Source organism: Gopherus evgoodei, chromosome 15 (genome assembly GCF_007399415.2).
Source record: "Gopherus evgoodei ecotype Sinaloan lineage chromosome 15, rGopEvg1_v1.p, whole genome shotgun sequence".
NCBI lineage: Eukaryota > Metazoa > Chordata > Testudines > Testudinidae > Gopherus > Gopherus evgoodei.
The window spans coordinates 6,398,820-6,423,334 of NC_044336.1; the positions used below are offsets into that span (position 1 = coordinate 6,398,820).

General features: G+C 48.2%; 1 protein-coding gene across 6 annotated transcripts in view; it reads right to left on the reverse strand.

Moving 5' to 3' along the window:
- The window catches only part of PIK3R6 (phosphoinositide-3-kinase regulatory subunit 6), an 82,284-nt gene that overhangs the window by 16,175 nt on the left and 41,594 nt on the right, over positions 1-24,515 (reverse strand). For 4 of the 6 annotated variants that reach the window (XM_030534613.1, XM_030534614.1, XM_030534612.1 and 1 more), the window contains exons 4-15: positions 21,974-22,065; positions 15,823-15,891; positions 14,800-14,932; positions 13,061-13,130; positions 11,996-12,179; positions 8,947-9,094; positions 8,051-8,137; positions 6,419-6,875; positions 5,146-5,245; positions 3,010-3,132; positions 2,116-2,226; positions 659-749 (exon numbers count right to left, since the gene is read on the reverse strand). In XM_030534613.1, coding sequence (XP_030390473.1) covers positions 659-749; positions 2,116-2,226; positions 3,010-3,132; positions 5,146-5,245; positions 6,419-6,875; positions 8,051-8,137; positions 8,947-9,094; positions 11,996-12,179; positions 13,061-13,130; positions 14,800-14,932; positions 15,823-15,891; positions 21,974-22,065 — 1,665 coding nt within the window. Of the gene's footprint in view, positions 1-658; positions 750-2,115; positions 2,227-3,009; positions 3,133-5,145; positions 5,246-6,418; positions 6,876-8,050; positions 8,138-8,946; positions 9,095-11,995; positions 12,180-13,060; positions 13,131-13,476; positions 14,729-14,799; positions 14,933-15,822; positions 15,892-21,973; positions 22,066-24,515 lie in introns of those variants that run through there. The other 2 variants (XM_030534615.1, XM_030534616.1) reach the window with 2 other exon arrangements.

Sequence of the window (24,515 nt, forward strand, 5' to 3'; positions counted from 1 at the left end):
CTTGCTGCAAAGGTTCAGAGCCTTGCGGCACCTAGCTTGCTGGCAGCTCCCCTGCTTCTCTCACCCTCCCCACTGCTTCCATGCTAGGGAGGATTTAAAAAGGTCTCCAGCAGTTGGAGCCAGCTGAAGCTAATTAATTCCCTGGTAACCCCTCTTCCAGCTGAACCTTATTTCCCCCTCGTTATCTCTCCTCAATGGATTGGGAGCAGCCTTTTAACCCCTTGGGACTAATTACTACCCCTCCCTTTGTACATTTGTCCTGGGTTTGCCACACAGGGTATACATCCAGCTGCAATGCAAAGGCGCACATTGACTCCAATGGGAGCAGGACTGGGCTATATTGCTGTAGGTTAGTTCTAACAGCAGAATTAGGAGCTAGGAGGTTTCCTTTCCTGTTCTTTTACCAAGTGTCCCCAACCTACCAACAACACTTGGAGGCAGAACGTCTTGCAAATGTTTTTTTCAATTTTCCCCCTCTCTCTCCTCCCGCCCCCACACATTCTTGGGGCCTTGTGGCTTCAGTTACTGTGTGTGGAAGGACACAGAGGTGATGGAAGTGAGTGTGATTAAATAAGGAGAAAGCTTACTAAAGAGAGAGGGAATCAGGGATGAAGGGGAATTCCTGGTGGCAGAGGAGATGCTGAAACATGCTACACACCTTTGGGAGCTTTGCAATCTTGCACCTTGACACTCAGCTCGGTGAGGAACACATCCTCTGCTGGCTCCTGAGCCTTGCTGCTGAAGAAAATCTGAAAATGGAAAAGACCTTCTCTGGGAGCAGCTCCTGATTGGTCCCCACAGAGCGACCCTCTGTGACATCACAGTAATCTCTGCAGCAACCAGTTGTGATATCACAAAGAGGCTGTGACTTCATATGTGAATCAAGCAACCAGAGGCAAGGTACACACCAGGAAAAACAAAGTGATTTCATGCACATCTCCTTCGTTACAGGGGAAAACTAAGCTCTGGGAGAAAGGACAGCCCTGCACAGTCTGAGAAAACCTCCCTAGAGTTGCTTGATTCCATATTTCATCACAGAACCTAAACAAAGTATCAGGGAGCTCAAGAACTTCCAGAAAGAGAACACGGAATTGGCCAGTAATATAAACAAGGGAGATTTCCCCTGGGGCACTGTACACCTCACCACCAAGTGTCATCTTGACTGAAGTGTGGGCTCCCACACAAGACCCCCAGTCCCTGTACCAGTATGCTGATTAGCTCTGAGGGTATGTAAATTCCTGTTTGTGACACCTGAGTGCTGATAGAAATGCCCAGAGAGTCATCTGGCCATAAGTCTGCAACATAGAGGAGAAAAGCTGGGGAATAAAAATAATTTTAAAATAACAAGATCACCAGCTGTATGACATGAGGATCAAGTGAGGTGGGGGCAGGAACAATGCCAGAGTGATAGGAAGGAGATAAAGTTCTGTGAGGCATTGACAAGATGAGTTACTGGCCCCCCTCTGTGGCTCATCCACAGAAGATAGCGAGACACCTGGTTCTGTTCCCAGCTGATGTATCTAGTCCTTAAGGTAAAGTGGTAAAGGCAGCTCAAGTGTTTGGAGCTAGAAGCCCTGGATTCAGTTCCTGCTAATGATTTAACCAGGTGGTCTCATTAAAGTCCTTTGCTAATTGTTTTGGTCTCATGTCAGGTCTGACATTAATTCTGTTTCAGAGAAGACGACAGGAAACAAATGAAACGTTTCAGGAAATCCAAAGACCTTGCAGCAATCAGGTAGAGTCTGGCAAAGCCTCTCATGAGTCACCTGATTCCATATTTCATCACTGAATCTAAACTAAGGGAAGTCGTGCACCTCGCGAGCAAACTTGGGTCCAGTTAAACAGGAAACTGGGACCCATTTGTGGTTCAGTGCCAAAAATCACATGAAATTAGCTCTTCTGCGTGGCCCTGAGGTGACCCAGATGGAGTCTAATGCTCCAACTCAGCTTCCTTATGAGATTTAGAGGATCACTAGAACCAGGAGCTCAGAGGGAACACTGGGGACTAGAGAGCTTGGTCAGCAAGCCCTCCTCCACATCGGGGTTGTGAACTAGGCTGTGGTTTGGGGCTGCTGCTGGTGTGTTACGTAAAAGGGTGACAGACAAGGCACTGACCTTAACAGCGTAGATCTGGAAATAGACTGGCTGGATGCCCAGGCGCACATAGTAAGCGATCACATCAATAATGAATGGGTCGGACATGGGGTGCATGATCAGGGAGGAGGGCTGTGTGGAAAGCACAGTTTGCATCACCTGCAGTCACTTCTCTGAAATCATCACTCAGATCCTTACTTCCTCTTGGTAAGTTACCACAGTCAGGCACCTCCCTGCCCCCACCCGTGCCTGCCACACACACACACAGAGTGCTCCATTTCTGCATGAAGATCAGTCAGAGCAAGACCACGGGGGAGGAGAGTCTTCTCCCTTCGACATCCCACCCAACTGCCCCGATCTGACAATGTTTTGAAAAAGCCAGGCAATGAGAGCTGCAAATCCCTTACACAGGCAGGCTTTTCAGCAAATGCCTCATTTCATTATTTTGCTTCCCCCTCCCCAGTTACTAAGTTTGACCAAAGAAAATCTGCTGCAGTGAAGTGCCCCAGCATGGATATTGCTCTTCATTCTTCCATCCTATCTGCTTCAGACCACAGAGTCTACCCACTGGGTGGGGGCAATGTGAGCCCATTTCCACCTCCTCCCCACCACCATGCAGCCATCCCGCATGACTCCTCTTGGAATATTCTTAGAGGAATAAAAATGATCAAAAACCTGAACAAATCATTAAATATTGGGAAATCACAGCCCTGCAGACCCACACAAGCACAACCGTGCACCCCAAAATGTGTGGCACTCCTGCTCCGTATTTTCCACGACTGGGAAAGTACAGAACTCAGCGAGAAACACAAGGTGGGGGCTTTTAGCCTCTGAGAAGTTCACTCAGAGGCCCCACTGTGGTTTCTGAGCCACTCGGCCCAAGCAGTGCACAAAAGGAAGGGTTCCCCCTCGTACCATGGTGGCCAGCTTGGGGATCATGTGACACAGTGTGTTGATGTTGCTCTCATACCAAGGGTCAGCTTTGCCCAGATACACAGCCAACTCGCAGAGCTCCATCTGGCCAGGTGTAGTATCATCCTGGAGGGGGAGAAACACACAGCACAGGACAGTCAGCTCCTTGCACCTGCTTGTTATGTACAGAATAACATCCCTCAAGGAAAGGGTTAAAGACACCAGAAGCTAAGCAAACAACTGCTTTTACTGGGATGCAATCTTGCTATTAACCAAACCGTCTCCCTCTGTGAGTATGTCTACTCTGCAATCTGAGGTGTGACTGCAGCTATCGCAGTGTAGATGCAGTGGCTTCAGCAATGCTAGTACATACCCCGTGTCCTCAGCATGTTTGTAGAGCCCGCGTGGAAACCCATGCCACTGCATCTAAACTGCTATTTTTAGCTCTACCAGAGCGGTTAATGCAAGTGCAGGTACATGTGCTTCACACCTGGTGGAGGATATGTCTACACACTGCATTGGAAAGTGTGCTTGTTGCACGTGTAGACATTCCCAAGTAAGCTCTGATCTGGCTGGATCAAAGCTAGCTCAAGTCTATAGATCAAAGCTAGATCAGGAAACAATAGCAGTGAAGCCGTGCCAACACAGACAGCTTATTGAGCTAACCCTGCCCACACAGTACCCTGAGTACATAACCGAGTGGCTGCTGCCCGTACTGCCGTAGCTTCGCTGATACTGTTACCCAAGCTAGCTTTGAACTAGCTAGATCAAAGCCAGCTCCAGGTACATCTACACATGCTGCAGTCACACCTTTCAAACACAGTGTAGACAGACCCTCAGTAACCTCCCGATTGTACCCCCTCTCCACTGTGCAGTCTCACTGGTCGGTTTATGACCCTCATGGAGTCGTGTCAAATTTTGATGGTCAGCTTTTGGGGGCAGGGGCTGCGTCTTTGCTTGCTTGTGTGGAGCAGTTCAAATATTTTCTGCAGCTCTAGGTGCTCCAGAATAAAGACAGTTAATGAATTAAGTTCACTAATAATACGTGCACATGCTGTCAGGATATCCTGCCATTTCTAGGGCAAATTTAGACTGCCAAGAGCTGTAAATGTTTATTGGTTTCCAACGGGGTCCATGATAGCATCGCAGCCTTGTGCTGATCCAAACAGTATCCTCCCTGTTTCCGGCTGTCCCAACTTCTAACCTCATTTAGACCTGATCCTGCCATGAGCTCCGTGCCAAAAGACTCTCAAGTCCCCATGAGACCACACTGATGTCAATGGAGTCTCTGGGGACACAGGGGTCCGGTTCATGGAGCCTGTTGCAGGATCCGGCCTTAAGTAAATAATGCTGTTCACTTATAGCAATTTTCATCCAAAGAACTCAAAGCACTTCACAAACATGGAGATCATTAGACTGACAGGTCTTTGGATAGAGACCACCTTTGTGTTCTGTATTTGTGCAGCAGCTAGTGCAATGATGTCCTGCTCCATGACTGGTGCTACAAATAATAATAGTATCACCATTTTACAGATGGGGAAACTGAGGCACAGTGAAGGGAAGTGATTTGCCCATGGCCAGACAACATGTCAGTGGCAAAGCAAGAAACAGGTCCCATGTCTTTGATGCCACATATCCCCCCAGTACAGGCACAGACTCTCAGAAGGAAAATAGACTAATTTTCACTGCTGTAGCATTTGATTGGAAGCAGGAATCAGCCAAAACAAAAAACTGTGTTTCTCTGCAAAGACCCTATGCATGATCCTAAGCTCCTTCTACAGTCCCAGAGTAGCTGGATGCATCCGTTAAAATGCCAGCAACAAAATAGGTCATGTTGAGATCTTAAATATCATCACTAGGTTTCAGAGTCAACACCCCATTTGGACAAACTAAACCATTCATACCTTGCTCAGAGCTATGATTTCAGGTTGTCTGCAGACTCAGCCAGACAGCCCTGAATTGGGTCCCATTTGGCAGGTTTTTTCAGAGCCATAAGGGCTAAACACAAAATCTTAAATCCTATAGAAACCTGGTGGGACCCCATAGAAATATTCCAACCAGCTCAATCCAAGCCCTGGCAGCCCCTCTACAAGACTGTGAGCAGAAAGAAGGTATGGTCCCTGCTACGTGACTGCTCACCTGAGTGGGCCAGGTGTCTGGCTGCCCCTCCATAACAGGGACATAATAGAACTGCAGGTTCAGCCTTGGCGTCAGAAAAACACGTCTGGTTTCTCGTTTCCTTGAAGTACAAAAAATACATTCGTTTTTAAAGTTACAATGTTTGCTATAAGCCAATCACAGCTGACTGCTTCAGGGGAATGGGAGCCCACAGCTGCATCCTGGTAGGGCCCCAAAGTTCAACAGCATTGCTCCCTCAGCATGGGGACACTTTCCACCTCTAATCTCCTCAGGGCTCTGTGCTCTCCACATTCCTTTCCTATCGTGTCTGGGCTCTATTACTATAGCATCTGAGCAGGTCACAATCTGTATTTACCCTTTCAGCAGCCCTATGAGGCAGGGCAGTGCAGTCATCAACATACCGACCTGGAAGTGGGGTATCTTAGGTCCCTTAGGATGTCCCGGGGAGGGGGTGGGGAGAATGGGAACAGGGTCATGAGTCCCGGGCAAGTGCCCTAACCATGGTACTATCCTTCCTCACTCTCCTCCCACCAGCTCTGCTCTTTAGGCTCACCGACGGCTGGCATGTCGGGCCTTACCACACGTTAATGTAGATCCACGCTCATCGTGCGGCGCTATGGCCTTCTCTAGTGTGTGGGGGTGGGGGGGTGTCACAGAGAGGTCTGTGAGCTGGAAAATGTTTGGTTTGTCCCAGGTGGAAAATTTCAACTTTTCATCAAAAAAATAAAAATGTCAGGAGTGAAAACTTTTCAGTTGTTGCTGCCTCAAAAATCTAATTTTCCATCAAAAAAGAAGTTCTCACATGGAAATGTTTGACCAGACCCATTTACATTTTTTGCTGCAGCCTTTGAACTAACAGCACTAGGCCTGTCACCTCAGGTAGCTGCGGAGCCTGCTTTGAATGCCAATGGGTCAATCCTGGCTCCTGTTAATGCCAGAATCCCATCACATCCCTTCCTGCTGCTCCCAGATCATCCTTCCCCTTCGAGGCTGTGGCCCACCACAGACATGGTGCCTCTGAGGCCTGAGCCTCTGGTGTTACCTAACAGGAGAGGCGAGTCCCATGAAGCTCTCATACTAGCCCACCCCCTACCCCTTCCATTCTGGGCTCCCCCTTTCCCTTCCTCTGTTAACAAGTGGTGGCGTGAGGTGGGAGCAGCCTGTACCTATCCTGCCCCTGTTGCAAAGCCTGTACTGGACAATCTTCCTCAGTATTAGCCATCACTGCACCCTGCATAGAAACACCTCCCCTCCTAGGAGGCTGTAGCCTTACCTCAGTGAGTAATAGGCTTGGGTCAGTCGCCCCAAGACCCTGTCATCCCCCAGAACCACAATCCGGGCAGTGTACAGTCTGTGGAGGTGAGGCATGGGCACCATGCTGCTGTCAGATTTCCTGTGCAGCTTCCCAGATTGCTTTGCCCCTGGGCCATTGCAGCTGTTCTGCAGCAAGGCCATGCTTTCCAAAAAGCATGCCTTTTTCTTAATGCCGCCCTTCCTCTGGAGCCTGGCATGCTCCACATCAGTGCTGCTGGGCGGCAGCAGCTCCTCGCCTACCACAGGCAGGTCCCGTTCAATGCCGCTGTCGGTGGAGAGCACGGAGAAACGGGTCTGTTTGCAGCAGTCACAGTCAGACACAATGTCCTGGATCTCAAAGTTGTCCAGTTCCTGGCTCAGGCAGTCCTGCTCGCAAGTCCGCGACAGCGGGCGGACAAACAGCACCAGCTCTTTCCCTGCGGGGGAGAGGAAAGCCCTTAGGTGATGAAGGCCAGGTACACAGGTGGAAGTCATCCCCGGGCCAAGGCCAGTGGGAGCCGCAGGTGCTCAGGCCATTGGTGGATTTAGATGCCTAACTTTAGGCTCTGCATCCTCGATCCAAAGCCCAGTAATGTCTGCGGAGTCTTTCCATTTGCCCCAGTGGGCTTTGGGCCAGGCCAAACGATCTGAACATTGGCCCCTCTGTCTGCTGAAATACCACTAGAACAAACATTAACCCCATTGCCTCCCTGCTTTTCACACCTGGAGCACGTGCTTTCATTAGTCATGAAAGAGAGGCCAAAAGAAACAGGGGGAGCCCCATACAGCACAGGCAGGCACTGGGCAAGTGGGGTTCACACCAGCTACCTCTACACAGGCATGACAATGCACCTCAGTCCTGATCTGTAGCTGCCCCTGCTACTCCAGCCCTGGGCCCTGAGACACCTCTCCCAATAGAGCTAAGTCTGGCCCTGTGGATCCTCACTGCTATCCCACTTGTGGGCCTTTCCCAAACAGAATCGGCCAGTCAAATCAACGATCCAATAGCCTCTCACCAAATCCTCAAGAAGGAAAGAGAGCAAGGCCACCCCAAACACAGCACAGGACTCTGCCTCTGCCTCATATGCAAACCAGCACACCCAGAGTGTCAGTGATGCTCCATCAGTGTCAATATTTCAGTCCCTTTCCCCAGGGATACGTATACTGTTCATACACACAGTTCAGCATCAATCAAAGCAGGTAAACCTGGCTCATCCTACTACCTACCCAGCCTGTACCTCCAGCCAGGTCTTCCACCTAGACCCTGCTTCTGCATCCTTCCTGACCCAAGCTCTTCTGCAGGAGCCTCTCTACTCCCGGCAGCCCTCACCTTAAGTGAGCTGCTTACTGGCCTCCTCTGCTCAGCCCACACACATACACACATTACTGGCCTCCTCTGCTCAGCACACACACACACGCACACACGCACGCACGCACGCACGCACGCACACACGCGCGCGCGCGCGCGACAGGAGCTGCCAATCCCCTGCTCTAGAACCGGGAGAAATAAAACTTGCCTCCCAACCATCTAAGCCAATTTACAATTTGGCAAATGCTTCTCAGACTATTAGACATCATCAGTGTTTCATTTCAGTCACTTAAGGGCACTCACAAAGCTGGTCTTCATCAGTCCACAAGTGGAAGCTGATATTCGGGTTGGGCAGTGGGGTGCCGTGGAGCCCTCCTGGTGAACTGCCTCCTGCAGGAAGGGGAAGCACTCGGTTAACAAGGGTCCTTATCTGCATTTAGCGCAGCCCAGCCAGCAATTTGGTAGATGAAAAGAAACTGCTCATTAAACATGAGGAAGCAGCCAATTTTCCCACACACCTGCACTGGAAAAACCCTCCAATGATTTGCTCAGGTTGAGTTCTTCTAAGCCCCAACCTGTTCAGGGGCCCAACTCATAACTGGGAAGAACTGTTAAACCCTCTCACCAGTTCCATAAAACTTCAGACCAGGCTCAAACCAGCAGAGCGTCTCATAGCATTGGGGGCTTAAATAAGACTTTCTTTTAAAAAATATTACTCAGCGATGCATTGGACATGCAGAACTGTGGGTGCACAGCGATTAATCAACTGTCATTCACATATATGTCCATGCAGTTCACCAGAGTCCCATGTATATCTTGGAATACTTCATGTATGGCCTAATGGTATTAATGTGCCTTCTACTAGTATATTTTATTCTGTGTCCCATACAGGGGTAAGCTATATTAGTGCAAATGCCTTTATACCCGTAGAACTGCATCCACACTAGAAGGGCTGTAGGCTTTAACTGTACCAACATAGTTACAGCAGTGCCACTTGAGTGTGTATGCAAGGCCTTAGCATCCCAGTCACTCTGGAAATGGTGAACTTGCACTGCTAGGATTCAGGAAAGTTTAGTCCACCACAGACACTGCTCAGATTGCCCTGAATTCGGTAGCCACAGCTGTTTCTGGGACTTGTGCCCTCAATGGACTTCCCAGCCCCTTGATTCCTATGCGTTTGGAGTAGACAGCATATTTACCTCCTGCTGAGGAGTTCAGCACCATGCTGTAGATTTTCTGCAGCCTCTCAGCGTGCTGGCCACGGTCTGCATTCGTCTCACTTCCTGTACACTCGACGGCTGCCGCCACTTCCCGGAAACAGTGCTCTAGCTCAGCTGTGGGCTTATTCTGTCACAGAGAAGTGCTATTAATAACCCGAGGGTGTGAACATGAGGCATATGGAAGGGGGAGACTAAAAAAACATCCACTATGTTTTGCTAGACTGAAGCCCAACCCCATCATTGCACAGCCGCTGAAATAAAAGAGACCATGAAATAGCATTAAACTCTCAGGGTGCATCCACACCGCAGAAACAGACCTATGGCAGCAAATCTTAAAGCCCGGCTCAGCTGACTTGGGCTCTGTCACGGAGTGTGGGGGAGTCTGGTCCTGCACCCCTCTTCCTAGGACCCACAGTGACTCTTAGCCAGCCAGTAAAACAGAAGGTTTATTGGACAACAGGAACACAGGTTACAGCAGAGCTTGCAGGCACAGTCAGGACCCCTCCACCGAGTCCTTCTGGGCTTTCAGGGTGCTTGGATCCTAGCTAAGATACCCTGAATTCCGCGCATCCAGCCCCAAGCCCAAACTCAAACTGCTTCCCTCCTGCCACTCCCTTCCTTTGTCCCCTTCCCGGGCAAAGGTGTTGACCTTTCCCCTCCCTTACCTAGCTCAGGTTACAGGCCCTGGCATCGTCCATCCCCTAAAGTCCTCCCCTGCTCTCCCACTCCCCACACAGACAGTCCCTACTGCATCACATCTCTCCCCCCTTCGAAACTGAACTGAGCAGGGTCACTCTGCCCAGTGACCTGGGGAAGTTCAGGGCCCCCTCTCCAGGACAACACATCCGCTGTCAGGTTGGCACTTCCCTTCACATGAACCACGTCCATGTCATAGTCCTGCAGGAGCAGGCTCCACCTCAGGAACTTGGCGTTGGCTCCTTTCATCTGGTGCAGCCAGGTCAGGGGAGAGTGGTCGGTGTACACGGTGAAGTGTTGCCCAAAGAGATATGGCTCTAGCTTCTTAAGGGCCCATACCATGGCCAGGCATTCCTTCTCGATGGCCGCATAGCTTTGTTCCCGGGGTAGCAGCTTCTTACTCAGGTACACGATGGGATGTCTCTCCCCCTTTTCATCCTCCTGCATTAACACCGCCCCCAGTCCCGTGTCTGAGGCATCGGTGAACACCATAAAGGGTTTGTCAAAATCTGGGTTTGCCAGAACTGGGCCACTAACCAGAGCCTCCTTCAGCGCCCGGAAAGCCTCCTGGCACTGCTCAGTCCAGATCACCTTGTCTGGCTTCCCCTTTTTGCACAGTTCAGTGATGGGGCCGGCTATGGCACTAAAGTGGGGCACGAACCTTCGATAATACCCCGCCATCCCAATAAAGGCCTGGACCTGCTTTTTGGTTTGGGGAGCAGGCCAGTCTCTGATCACCTCCACCTTGGCTGGTTCCGGCTTCAGGCAGCCGCTCCCCACCCGATGGCCTAGGTAAGATACTTCAGCCATCCCCACCTTGCACTTCTTAGCCTTTACTGTTAACCCAGCCTTTCGGAGTCGGTCCAGGACTTGTTTAACCTGGGACATGTGGTCCTCCCAGGTCTGGCTGAAGACGCAGATGTCATCAATATACGCCACGGCAAAACTCTCCATCCCCCGCAGTAGCTGATCCACCAGGCACTGGAAGGTGGATCTTCTGTTTTACTGGCTGGCTAAGAGTCACTGTGGGTCCCAGGAAGAGGGGTGCAGGACCGGACTCCCCCACACTCCGTGACAACTGGTGGCAGCGGCGGGAGATATACTGCACCCCGTGGACGGCGGTTCCTGCAGTAAGTGACTGGGAAGCAGTAAAACGAAGGGGTGGTTAACCCCTGGGAGTGTGTGCCCAGTGAGAAGGACTTTGCAGTAACAGGGTCCCCCGGGGGATTGCAGCGAGCGGTCCCAGGGGCGGAGAAGTCTGCAGCTCGACCCTGGCAGAGAGGTGTTGACCTTTCCCCTCCCTTACCTAGCTCAGGTTACAGGCCCTGGCATCATCCAGCCCCTAAACAGTCCCTACTGCATTACAGGCTCACACTATGCGGCTAAAAATAGTAGTGTAGACAGGACTCTCTCCCCTTGCAGTGTCCCAAGGCTGAGGCAGCTGCTGAAATTCATGCTGGAGGCCTTATTGAGGGCAAGATATTCAGCAGCAGAGCAAACGGGCTCTTGGGACACGAAGGGAAGAGGGTTCTGTAGGGGACGATGGTGCCCCAAAGCAAGAGACTTTCTCCAGGTTTATGTTAGATGGAGAGCTCCAAATAAACAGTGCTTGCCGGGCTCCACTAATGTGCCTGAACTGGTCACTCCTATCATGCTTGGTCCCCAGAGCTCCCTTAAAAAGGCTACTCAGGAGAGTAGGACCTTTTCCTGATGAGACATATTTTTCACCAAAAAAAATGGCGTTTCATCTCAAACAAAAAGTTGCAGGGAAAATTGTTGATTTCAACTCAATTGTCTGGTTTTTCAAGGCAAACCTGGAAATGGAAAACCAAATATTTTTAATGAAAAGTGAACGTTTTTTTAACAAAACAGTTTTCAAAAACTGAATAAAATTCAATTTGTGGTTTCAGTTTTTGTCAAATGTGGGAAATTTCAATGAAAATGAAAAAAAGACCTCCTAAATTTTATCTTTTTGCAAGTGTCCTGCAAAAATAATTAGTTTGTGTTTTGACCAACTCTGTTGTCCGACTTTCAAATGCACAATGGAAGTGCTCACAGCTACCAAACTACACTAAGCTGCGCACACACGTATATCCATATGAAATCACGCATCGTCACTGGAACTACTTGAGCGGCAAGGTGCTGTTCAATGTGTGTAAAAGTAGCAAAATCTGCTTTCTATGTCAGTGGAAGCTAGTGGGGGCTGCATGCTTCTGAGAATCTGTTCACTTCATTGAGTTGCCTAAATGAGAACAGAGCTCTTTTGAGAATCTGGCCCCACATAAACATGGGTCAAGTTCATGGTGATATTAAGCTGCAGCTAAGCCATTACCTGAAGAATCCTCTGGAAACTTTCAACATCGCAGTCCTCACCCAGAGCCGCCTGCACAGCACGTGTTATCACATAGCACATGCATGATCTGGGATTCTGATACATCTGAGCAGCTTTGGCTTCAGTGACTAGTGAATTGCATACAGCCTTGGAGAGCACATCTGCATCTGCAAATATGAAAACTCTGTGGAAATGAAGGGTTGAAAAAATAGATGCATAAAATAAATGAATATGGTTATCAAAGCAGAGTATGCAAAAAGGCAGGAGTCAATGAAGACTGAGAGGGCAGGTAAGGCATGCCATTATACATCTAAAAAGCAAGGGGGTGGCTGCCATGTTAATGCTTCAGGGCTTACACTGTCAACCAGCCAGTGTCAGGAAGAAATTCATCCCGTGGTGTAACACTGCACAATGAAAGGATTAAAACCTGCTGATGAAGCCAGCATTGTTCTCCATCTGGAGCAAGGTACTAGACTAGGTGGGTCATTGGCTTTTTCTGGTATGGCTGAGTCTATTCCCATGTTGGGTCTAATCCTGCAGGCAGAGGTTCAGAGAAGAAGAAAATTGTCTGCCACTGGGCCAGGTTCAGCTCTGGTATACATGGATACAACTCAGGTGAATTCGGTGGAGATGCACCCTCTTACCAAAGAGTTGAATTTGGCTCATAGTAATTATTTGCACTCTCAGACTGGAATGAATATTTTGGGTCAGCATCATTCTGCTCAATTAAACAGAGCTGCTGCAGATACTTCCTGTGCTTCTATACCTGTCTAGGGGAAGCTCCCTGCTCCAGGAAAGTCAGCTGTAATACTCAGTAAAACACCGGCTTCCTGACACCAAGCTTGTTTTAACAAACCTGAGATGCCACCAACATTTATTGTATTCTGCTTTGTAATACCACTAGCAGGGCTTTGATTTTGCTCCAGTTCTGTGCTAACAGCTGTTGGGTTTTTGACAGTATTGCCCATGGCCATTAAATGCTGTGTCTAGTATGCAGTAAAGGCATAGATTTTGCTACAAGATTAAAATGCCATTTAAAAGCCACACTAGAACAGGCATACGTACCTTTCCTGATAAGGATATGGGTCACTCTTCAGACTTTGTTCAGAAATAATCATTCTTTGGTATAACACCCCTAACAAATAAAAATATTCACATGCAACAGATAGTAACAAGAGAGTGGCCTGATCCTGCTCTCACCCCAGCATGAGTTAGGAGTAACTTTACTAAATCAATGGAGCTACACGGCGATAAAGCAGGTGTGAGAGGAGAATCAAGCAGGCAGTTTCATATAGCCCAGAAAAAAGACAGTAAAATCTAAAGGGAATTCAGCTAGAACACATGAAAACACCTTCTGTTTAGAGATAATCCCAGCTACACACTGCCTGTATTTCATGCACTTTGCTGACTAGACTACAAGTTATGGGGTGGACTCTGAAGCAGATGCAAGACAAAGCGCTTGATTCTCCGCTGACTTTTACCTTGTGTCATCATTTGTGTCAACACAAAGTCAGTACAAACTGCTGCCACATCGGAATGGTGGTGCTTTCCACTCTTATTGCTGTGGTGTCCATGATGACCCAAGGCGCAAGGCAATGGAGAAACTGCCCCAGAGAGCCTAGTCCCATTCAACTGTTGCCAAGGGAGAATGGTCTTGTGGTTAAAGTAGTGCTCCAAGAGATCTGTGTTCTCTTCCCAGCTCTTCAGTGGAGACTGCGCCTCAGTTAAAATGGGAATAATACAGCTCCATGTGGTGGGAGGGCCTGTTTAGTGCTCTAATATATGGTGATGGAAGCCAAAAAACCATAAATAAGAAGAATTTTAACAAATAAGGCAGAGAAAATGGAAAATACAGGATTTCAGCAGTACTGTTTCTAAACATATCTATTCTCCAGAAGGCACTAACTGGCTCTTCAGTATTTAGCACCTGTTTATCATAAAAACAGATGATGAGAGAGCAAACATTGGGAAGGCTGCAGGATTCAGTTTGACGGAGATTTCTCATGGCAGGATACAGATCTAAGGAGAATGGTTTTACTGTGTGATTTAACAACAGTCTGTCACTAGTAACCATTGTAGAGCACTGGACTGACCCTGCTGGGCCCATTGCATTGGCATTGCAGACCAATTTCCATTGTTAATTTCTGGTTTTAGGAGATGGGACTCTGAAGTTCTGGGTTCAGTTCCTGGCTCTGCTCCAGACTCCACATGTGTGACCTCGCGGAAACCACTTTGTCTCCATCTTGTCTATTGGAATTGTGAGCTCTTTGGGGCAGGGACTGTCTTTTTGTTCTGGGTTTATACAACACCTAATGCAACTGGATCCTGGACCACGACTGGAACTCTCAGGCACTATTGGTAATACAGATCATAGTAAATAACTTAGCAAGATGCGGCTCTGATCTCAGTGTATGCCTCCGGGCAGAACTATAATCCCCAAAATGGTTATAGCACAGGGACGGTGAGTCTCCTTGAGATCTGGGTATGGAGGGTCTCTTCTAAGCACAATTCTCCTCCTTTCGGTGAAGAAGGAACGTTTGCTTCCTCCCCCACATCACTCAAAGTGAGGCTGAGGTCTCCACAAGAAGAGAGCACAGTGTGAGGGTCTCCTGTGCTGCAGCCACTTTGAGAACAGAATGAGAGCACTCGTTGCCTACAAGAGGACCTCTTAGACATTTAAAGACACAATGCACAGAAAATACTTTTCACCCTTCTGGGGACTTAAATAATTACTAAAGCAAAGACATCACCATCTCATAGCTACACCCCCACGCCACAGGAGAAGCACCATGAATTCCACAAACCTGGTGTCACTCTTTCTATTTTTAACCGGAACGCATAGTCCAAGCCAATGGTACAGTAAGGCTTCGGCAGGGTTAGTAGCTTTTTACAGAAGTCATACACTCTTTCATAGAGATCGTCTGAAATGTAGGGAGCCTAGAATGGGAAAGGAACAGTTAACAAGATCCTAGCGGAGATGGAGCAGCCTAAATTTAGGGTCCCTGTGGGGGAATCTCTTCACCATATGTGAGAGCCATAAGAAACAAGCTGCCCAGAGATACAAGGACTCAAGGTTAAGGACCAAATTCATCCTTGGTTTAAATGGCTGGAACTCTAGTTGATTTTGACAGGCCTGAATCTGACCCTAAGACTAGACAAAGTAATGGAAATTCTGCAGAGATCTAGAAATACCCTTTTGCAAGGCTGCAGGGGCTGGATGTCTAAAGGCATTTAGGTGCCTAAGCACATAAGAAAACCCCATTTATACCTTTGAATCTAAATACCTTTAAAAATCTGGCCCAAAGTGACATTTATTTTTTTCACATCTCATGTTGTTAAAGCTGAGAATTCAAATGCACAAAATTGGGAAATTTAAGGTTCTTGCAGAAAACTGATCCAGCCATATTGCACAGGCAATGTTTTTGAAAATATATTCTATGTAGTTATACATGTATATGAACGCTATAAATAGGTACAACATGGCTAACTGAATGGTAGGCCTGATTTTAACGACACCTAATAATAATATCTAGCTCTTATATAGTGCTTGTCATCTGCAGATGTCAAAGTGCTTTACAAAGGAGATCAGTATGATTATTCCCATTTTACAGGTAGAGAAACTGAGGAACAGAGAAGGAAATGACTTGCCCAAAGTCACCTACTAGCAGAGTCAGGAACTGAACCTAGGTTTCTTGGGCCCCCTACTAATACAGTGTCCATGAGGCCACACTACCTATTCTGCTATAAATTGGGTGCAAGTGATCTCAGGGCCAGGCCCCATAGCTTTGAATTTCCCTGGATTGTTAAATACCGTCTGCAGATCTTACCTTTATTAGTGTGTACATTAATGTATGAAGCAGGGGGATGATGTAATGTCTATAATCTCCTTTTTCTGCCTGCAAAATCAAGCCAAACAGTTAACTAAAGCTCATGCTGTTTAATGACTTGCTGACTGGTGAAGCAATTGAGTGGTGTTTGCATCAGAGGAAGGAAATCCAAATGAAATGCTGAGCACACACTAGTCTTTTAATGCACAAAGGCTGAATATCAGCAAGACAGAAATGCAGCAGCCTGCCAGCTTGGTCCAAGTTCTCAGTCCAAATAAATGTCACCATTTGCCTGCCAGTTTAACAGGAAGACTCTTAAAGCAGCGAGCTGGCCAACATTTTGAGTCTGGAATGATGCTAATGGTCACCAGATTTGTTTCTAGTTACTGGGAGGCCCAAGGATTTGTAGAGATTCATGTTTCTTTTATTAATGAGGAACTGAATTGTACTCCCACCCCAAGCACATTTCAATAGATTGACAGGGACAGGCTCTGTCTCAAGCTGACCCCTACATGCCACTGCTCAGTTGAGTGTAGATAATGCCTGAAGAGACACACAACACAGCATGTGTGTTACAGTCTTTCCTATATTGTTTAAGGGGGTTTCAAGTGCCAGGTCTGTAACTGCCCAGTGACAGAACTTTCTTTGTTTGTAACACAATACAGTAGCTCCTCACTTAACTTCATCCCAGTTAATGTTGCTGTTTCGTTGTTATGTTGCTGATCAATTAGAGAACATGCTCGTTTAAAGTTGTGCAATACTCCCATATAACATTGTTTGGCAACCGCCTGGTTTGTCTACGGCTTGCAGAAAGAGCAGCCTGTTGGAGCTAGTTAATGGGGGCTTGAAACCAGGGCTGACCAGCAGCCCCCCTATCAGCTCTCTGCTCCCCTAAGTTCCCTGTGAGGCAACCGCCCAGCAGGCTATCAATTGCCAGCAGTTCAGCTGTCCCTCCCCCCACTGCCATGTGCTGCTCCTGCCCTCTGCCTTGGAGCTGCTCCCAGGAGCCTGCTGCTTGCTGTGCGGGGGGAGTGGGGAAAGAAGGGTGCTAATATCAGTGTCTCCCTCCCCCCACACTCCTGCCACACATCCCCCTGCTCCTTTATCCAATCTCCACAGAGTAGGGGGCAGGGGATGGGGGAGACACACACAGGGCTCAGGACAGAGAAAGCTTGCTGGCGGCAGCCTCTGTCTCAACTTGCTGATCTACTTAAAAGGGCAATGTACTTAGAGTGGGCTCAGTGTACTTAAAGGGGCAATGTGCATCTCTCTCTCTCTCTCTCTCTCACACACACACACACACACACACACACACACACACACACACACACACACACACACACACACACACACACGGTGTGTGCCTCTGTGTCTCTCTGCCATGCTGTCTCCCCTCCCTCCATTCCTGCTGCCTTGTAGCGTGTGAGGCTACATTAACAACGTGTTAACCTTTGAGAGCTCAGGCGAGTGCTAGTTCATCATTTAGCAGTAAGGCATTCCCTGGGAAATATCCCACCCTCTTCCACCCTCTGACTCTACCACCTCAACCAAGCTTCACAAACATCATTGCTGTGTACAGTATTGTTTGTTTAAAACTTATAGTGTGTGTGTGTATGTGTGTGTGTGTGTTGTTAGGATATAGATATTCAGGTCTGTCTGCAAAGGCCTATACTTTAAGAATTTAGATGTATTCTTATCATTTAGCTAGTTATAGAGGTATAAAAGAAAGAATCAAAATCACTGTCTGTGTAATGGCCTTCTCTTACTGTGACAGGCTAAGGCCTTCAGCTAAAATGTAGTTAGGCAGCCATAAGCTGGGAAGTGTATGGTCACATCCTCACATTCCAAACTAGTCACATTGAAATAAGGTGCTATTGAGCTATTAGGAATACAGTTCTGTCCTGATATTCCTATCACCTCCAGAGAAAGGGAAGAGCCTAGAAGATGTAAAAGGAAACAGTTTGATCGCATCCTGTCTGGCAAGAACTCACTTATCAATAGACACAGCTGGAGAACCCTTATGTCTGTATAGATGTAGTTGTGAAATCCTCACTTCTGTATTGTTTTGTATGTTTATTTGCATAGTCTCTGTCTGGTTCTGTAATTGTTTCTGTCTACTGTATAATTAATTTTGTTGGGTGTAAATCAATTAAGGTGGTGGGGTATAATTGGTTAAATAACCATGTTACAATATGTTAGGATTGGTTAGTTAAATTTCAGTAAAATGATTGGTTAAGGAATAGCTAAGCAACACTCGGGTTTTGCTATATAGTCTGAAGTCAGTCAGGAAGTGGGGGGGGGAATGGGAACAGGGACTGCAGATGGGGGAATTGGGATCATGTTTTGCTAAAGAGGGAAATGGGAACGGGATGGGAACAGGAACAGGGACACAGGCAAGGCTCTGTGGTGTCAGAGCTGGGAAGGGGGACACTAAGGAAGGAAACTGGAATTGTGCTTGCTGGAAATTCACCCCAATAAACATCGAATTGTTTGCGCCTTTGGAGTTCGGGTAGGACCAGGGAAGGACCAGGGAAGCAGGAGGGTGAAGGAATAAGCCTGTGTGTGTGTGTGTGTGTGTGTGTGTGTGTGTGTGTGTGTGTGTGTGTGTGTGTGTGTGTGTGTGTGTGTGTGTGTGTGTGTGTGTGTGTGAACAAAAATTTCCCTGGAACATAACCCCCCCTCCACATTTACATTAATTCTTATGGGGAAAGGATTCGCTTAACATCGTTTTGCTTAAAGTAGCATTTTTCAGGAACATAACTACAATGTTAAGTGAGGAGTTACTGTTTTGGGGTTTAGGCAGCTTTGTGTGATAAGCCTGCTCCCCAAGAAGGGAGCAGGCAAGTGTTTCTAACAGAGCTGGTCAGGATTTTTTTTCAAGTGAAAAATGGCTACAATGTAAAATTTCTGGTTAAAAAAAAAGGGTTTTCAGCAACTGAAAACCAAAGCACTTGGTTTTTAGCTTTTCAACCCCCTCTGCCCCCTAACTTAATGCAAAATTGATATTTCCCATGGGAAGTTCTGTTTACACCAAAAAATAACCATTTCCCATTGAGAAAACTTCTTGATGGAAAATTTCCAGTTAGCTTTAGTTTCTGATCCTGCACAGCAGAAACAGAATACAGGTTGCTGCATCAACCCCTGCAAAGGGCCAGAGCAGTATGCAGCAGACCCACCATAGCTCTGAGCCCTGAACAGCCAATGCCCAGGCTGCCAACCGTCAGTGATTCAAAAGAGAAAATTCCCCAGAAAAAAAAAACAGATTTATTTCGTCTAGAAAGGCTCACAGACCCTAGTGTCTAATGCAAGTATAACACCCTGGCCTAGTCTGAGTGCTAATATCTCTGGCTAATATCCTGTCACAGCAACCATCCAGTCTGCTGCTGTGGGCCAGGTACAAGAGTTCCGCCTTTGCTTAGACAGCAAGAGCTTGTGCTTTTCCTCACTGGAGAGCCCAGGTTTGATCCTTGCTGCGAACTCTGATAGCTGTGATTTGTAGCACTAGTACAAATGGCATAATAACCTGGAAGGAGCAGTGATTGTGTGTCAGCTAAGAAGCACGAAATCAGCTGCAGCCGCATCAACAATCAGGTATACGACAATTCCAGCTGACCCCTCTCACTTTACACCTCCCCAGCTCTCACACATTTCCACACCTTTTCATTCTCTGCTTTCCCCTGCCAGCCTTCCCTTGAGAGACCAACTCAGCGATGGTGGTGGAGGGGAACAGGAAGCACACCTAGCCTCTGCTAATGGAGAGGTCTCACTATATCTGCTCTGATCACTGAGATAAGGTGCCTGCTGCATTCACTCTGGCAAGCAGCATGCAGTGGTTTGTGTTTCAGACTGAGACCTTTATTTTATAAGCAGAGCGCCAGAACCCAACCCTTGCTAAAGAGATGGCATCAAGTGTCAGCCAGCCAGCCTAAGGGCTGCAGCACTGGCAAATCAGATGCCAGTGCCACCGCAACATGACCATAGCATGGAAATCTGAGATTATACCCAGAGATAAACACCAGGAGCCAGACTGCAGGTGTGCGTGTGGGTGGGTGCAGACGGAAAAGCAGATGCAAAGGATTTCTGCTCCCTCCTCCCCCTGCCTAAGGCCTTATGGCTGTCAGAAGGGCAACAAAGAGAAGGGATCTATGGCCTCACTCCATCTCTGTAGCAGCCTGCAGAGCAGACAGAGAACACCATGGGGAGCAGCTTGCACTGCCCCCCAGCTCAGGGAGAATAGCCCCGCAGCCATGCCCCGCAGCCATGCCCCTAGCACCCTGGGGCACCCAAGCCAGGTCCTGGGAGCAGCTCTGTACTGGCTGGGGAGAGCTCCATCAGGGAGATTAACCTCAAGGGGCATTTCCACCCACTTAAGGCCCCTTGACACTGGTCACACACATTTATTACCAGTATAGCTATTTCAATTGGGGGTGTGTGTGTGTGTGTGATTTTTTAGCAATACAGATTTTCTGGTACAGTCCCTAGTGCTGATGCAGTTATACTGCTATAAAGGTACCTTACATTGATAGCGCTTATTGGTCTTCCCAACAGAAATAAGCTAGACCAGCATAAGGCACCTTTATAGCAGTATAGCTGCACCCGCACTGGGGCGAGTGGTACTGCTTTGACTGCCCCGATCTAGTTAGAGCAGCACACCTTTTGTGTGTAGACTAGGCCTCAGTGTCACTGAGAATCTGGCCCAGAGGCTTCAGCACTGCACAGAGTGGGCAGGCGAAGGCCCTGGCGCTAGGGGTGGGGTATCCCAGTAATGTAAGGAGAGAGGATAATGGCTGCATGGTAGGGCAGCATTCCAGGCCCAGACAGTCCTAGGGAGGGCAGATGGGACAGACCGGGTTCGCTCTAGGGGTGCAGGAGGGTGTAGAGCAATTAGATTATAAACAGGAGTCACAGTGTGAGATATTATAGGTATGCTGGGCTTTGGGCCAGAAGATGAATGTAAGAACATAAGAATGGCCCTGCTGGATCAGACCAAAGGTCCATGTAGCCCAGCATCCTGTCTTCCAATAATGGCCAGTGCCAGATGCCCCAGAAGGAATGAACAGAACAGCTAATTATCAAGCGATCCATCCCCTGTTGTCCATTCCCAGCTTCTGGCAAACAGAGGCTAGGGTCACCATTCCTGTCCACCTTGGCTAATAGCCATTGACGGACCTATCCTCCATGAATTTATCTCGTTCTATTTGAACCCAACAAAAACAGATAAGGAAAAACAGGAGGTGAGATATTGGGGTTTCTCAGCCTCAATAGGATAGAGAACTGGCATACAGTCTGTGATCTGATCAGCAGCCTGCTTGTGGGGAGAGGTGGCGATGTGTAGGTCAGATGGGTGGAGGGGAAGGTCTGTGGTGTAGGCATAGGTGGGCCTTGACACAGAGTAGCCATGCAGCTTCTTGTAGCACCTTAATTCTAAGATACCAGACATTCAGACATTTGTCCTTTAACCACAGCACTGTGTTTCCCAATTCAGGTGACACCAAACAAATCAGGTCCTTGTGATAAACCTGCTGAGCAGCTGGAAGCCAGGATGGGGCAGTGTGGTGAATCTGCTAAGGGTGACTCTCCCACTGCTCTCCTTCTCCAGCCATGGAGGGAGATAGGTCATGGGGGCTGGGGAAGAGGTTCCATGGCTATTGAGAGGGCAGCTGGGGTCCCTGGGAGAAGCGTGGTGGAAGGCAGTTGGTAGATTGGTATCTGGACCCACCCACCCAATTAAGTATTTACAGGGCTTCTCCGAATTGTGGTGCTCACAGCATGCCACCAAATTACAGGAATGAGGGTGGTGACCACACACCCTCCCTGGTGACAGAGGAAATACTGCAGGGCAGAAACACAGATCAGCCCCCCCAGTAATTGCAGACCTCTACTGCCCCCTGGTTTGGCCATCCCAGGCACTGAGCTGTGCAGTTAATATCTCTGTGCTCAGAGTCAGAGCTCCAGAGACGGCTGGGATCTTCCTTCTCAGCAACATACATAACAGCAGGAAGAGGCTGCTGCAGGCATAGAGCTGGCCTAGCAACCCAGTCAGAGATGCCATGCTAAGGAGGGCCATATAAAGCCATAGTGAGATGGCTATGCTAGACACGGACCAATTCGGTACCAGGCACCATTGGCAGACATTGTTCTCTCTTCTTACCCTTTCCAACTCTTTCACCAGAATTTTAACCAAGATGGCGCTGTTGAGGGGATTCCGATCAATTTTCTTATGCAAGGTCCAGCGCAACATCCCTGTGAGATCAAGAATAAGGGAAAGGTCATCCAGCAGAAAACAGTGCTAAGGAGGGAGTGCACCGTGGTAGCTAGGGGTAGGAACTAAGCCATGAGACCGGCATTCTAAGCCTGGCTCCACCACTGGGGCATGTGCATTCTTGGTCCTGCCACAGCGCAGGGGGCTGGAGTCGATTCCTTCTCAGGGCCTCTTCCAGGCAGCCCTGTGTTTATATGATTCTGTGATTTTTGCTGGTATAAGCTGCATCTTCTCTAGGGGGTTTTGCCAGTTTACAGCTTGTAATTTATAACCAGCAAACCCTTTTAAGTGTAGACAGGGCCTCCATGGGGAAGTTTACTGGAATAAATATACTGGTACAAATATACCGCAATAGCTATACTGGTAGAACTCATCATGTGGACACTTATTCTGGAATAAGTTTCAGGGTGGTAGCCGTGTTAGTCTGTATCAGCAAAAAGAACGAGGGAGTCTTTGTGACACTTTAGAGACTAACACATTTATTTGGGCATAAGCTTTCGTGGGCTAAAACCCACTTGGGAGAGCTATACTGCTGTAATTATAGTGGTGAGTTTCCCCATGCAGACAAGAAACCTTTAGTTACAGCAGTGCAGTTTCTGTGCCTGGATAAGTCTTACCTCCCTGAGCACTCTGATGGGAAGTTATAGTTCCAGGGCTTCAACGGAAGCCTCCCACACTTAACACTGCACACATTTCTCAATGGTGGGAGAAGAGAGATGCTATCTCTGAGCCACTGTCTTAGCCTTGGCAGCGCTGCCAGTACATGTGCACATCAGAACCGGAGAGCTGGTAGCAATGCGGAGTCTCATGCCAAGGGCAGTATCATCAATCCCAAGCAATCAAAAATCATCAGAAAGTCGGATTGTTTTTAAACCACATGATTTTTCATGCAGGGATAAATAGTGGATTCTTTTGATTTGCTTGCTGGGTTTTGAGCCGTTAGCTCACAGTGGGGTTCCATTTTCACCCTTTTCTCTGCCACCGTAATGTCTGGAAGCTGACTTTTTAAAAAACAATTGTAGCGAAGAGTCTCCTGGCTATTTCCTGATCCCGGGAGCTGGGGCTCTAAGGAAAATGACAGATATCGTGTGACTTGAAGCAGAATCATGGAAGTTGGCAACACTTAGAGTGTAAGTGCCTGGGGCAGGGACGGTCATTTTTATTTCCCCTAGTTTGTGCAGCACCTAACATAATGGGGTCTTGGGCCATGACTACAGATACACAAACACCACCACCACCACCACCGCAGTGATGAAGAGATGACTATGCACAAACACTTCACCATGGTTACAACTGGTCTGGTCTTGGTTTTTAAACCAGTCAGAGAAACCAAGAAACAGCAGGCTGCCTCCAGGCATTAATTCCAATCTCCGAGTGACCAGGGCCAAGGCACAAAGTGTGTGTGTGTGCGGGAGGAGGGAGGCGAGTCCTCATCTCACTGCTATACCTCTGGAGCTACGCGTGCCTTGCTTTGTAAAAATTGTAATTAAATCCCTGACATGGTATTGGATAAATCCATGAATATAAGAATGGCCACACTGGGTCAGACCAAAGGCCCATCTAGCCCAGTATCCTGTCTTCCAACAGTGACCAATGTCAAGTGCCCCTGAGGGAATGAACAGAACAGGTCATCATCAAATGATCCATCCCCTGTCTCTCATTCCCAGCTTCTGGCCAACAGAGGCTAGGGACACCATCCCTGCCCATCCTGACTAATAGCCATTGATAGACCTATCCTCCGTGAATTTGTCTACAAGGTTGCTGGAACAATTTGTATAATGGGGGTACTGAGAGCCATTGAAACAAACTGTAAACCCCGGAGATAATGGAAACCACTTCAAAACAGGGGGTTTATCTAGTTCTTTTTTGAACCCTGTTATAGTCTTGGTCTTCATCAAACATGCTCCATGGGGCTGGCCAAACAAAACTGCATCCTCACGGCTTCAAGGCAGAAGCCACTGCATAGCAAAGATGTGAGTTTGGTCAGCAACAATGGGCTAGCTCAACAGCAGCCTGCCTGCCAGGCTCTCCCCATAATGTTACAGAACACGGCACCCCCGGCAGTCCTGGTCTGTAACTGGCAGCAGCATCCAAGAAGACAAAAGGTCATGGCACATGAGGGCTCCATCTTGAGCCCAGCAGAATGCCACCTGGACCCAGCTGCAACACTGCATGCTGAGACCTGCTGTCTCCATTATAGAGATGAGGGCAATGGGAATGTGTAAGAAAATGAGGCTGCTGGAATATTATCAATAAGGCACCGGACAGGGCAGTGGTTGGGCCCCTCTGGCTCAGACTTCCGGCTTGAGATGTGACGGCATCCTTTGTGCACCTTCCCAAGCAGCAGCTGGGAATGTCTGCCCCATGCATCATCTAGTGGCAGAATTACATGGATCCATTTTGACTGACAAACACTAACAGACTCACTCCT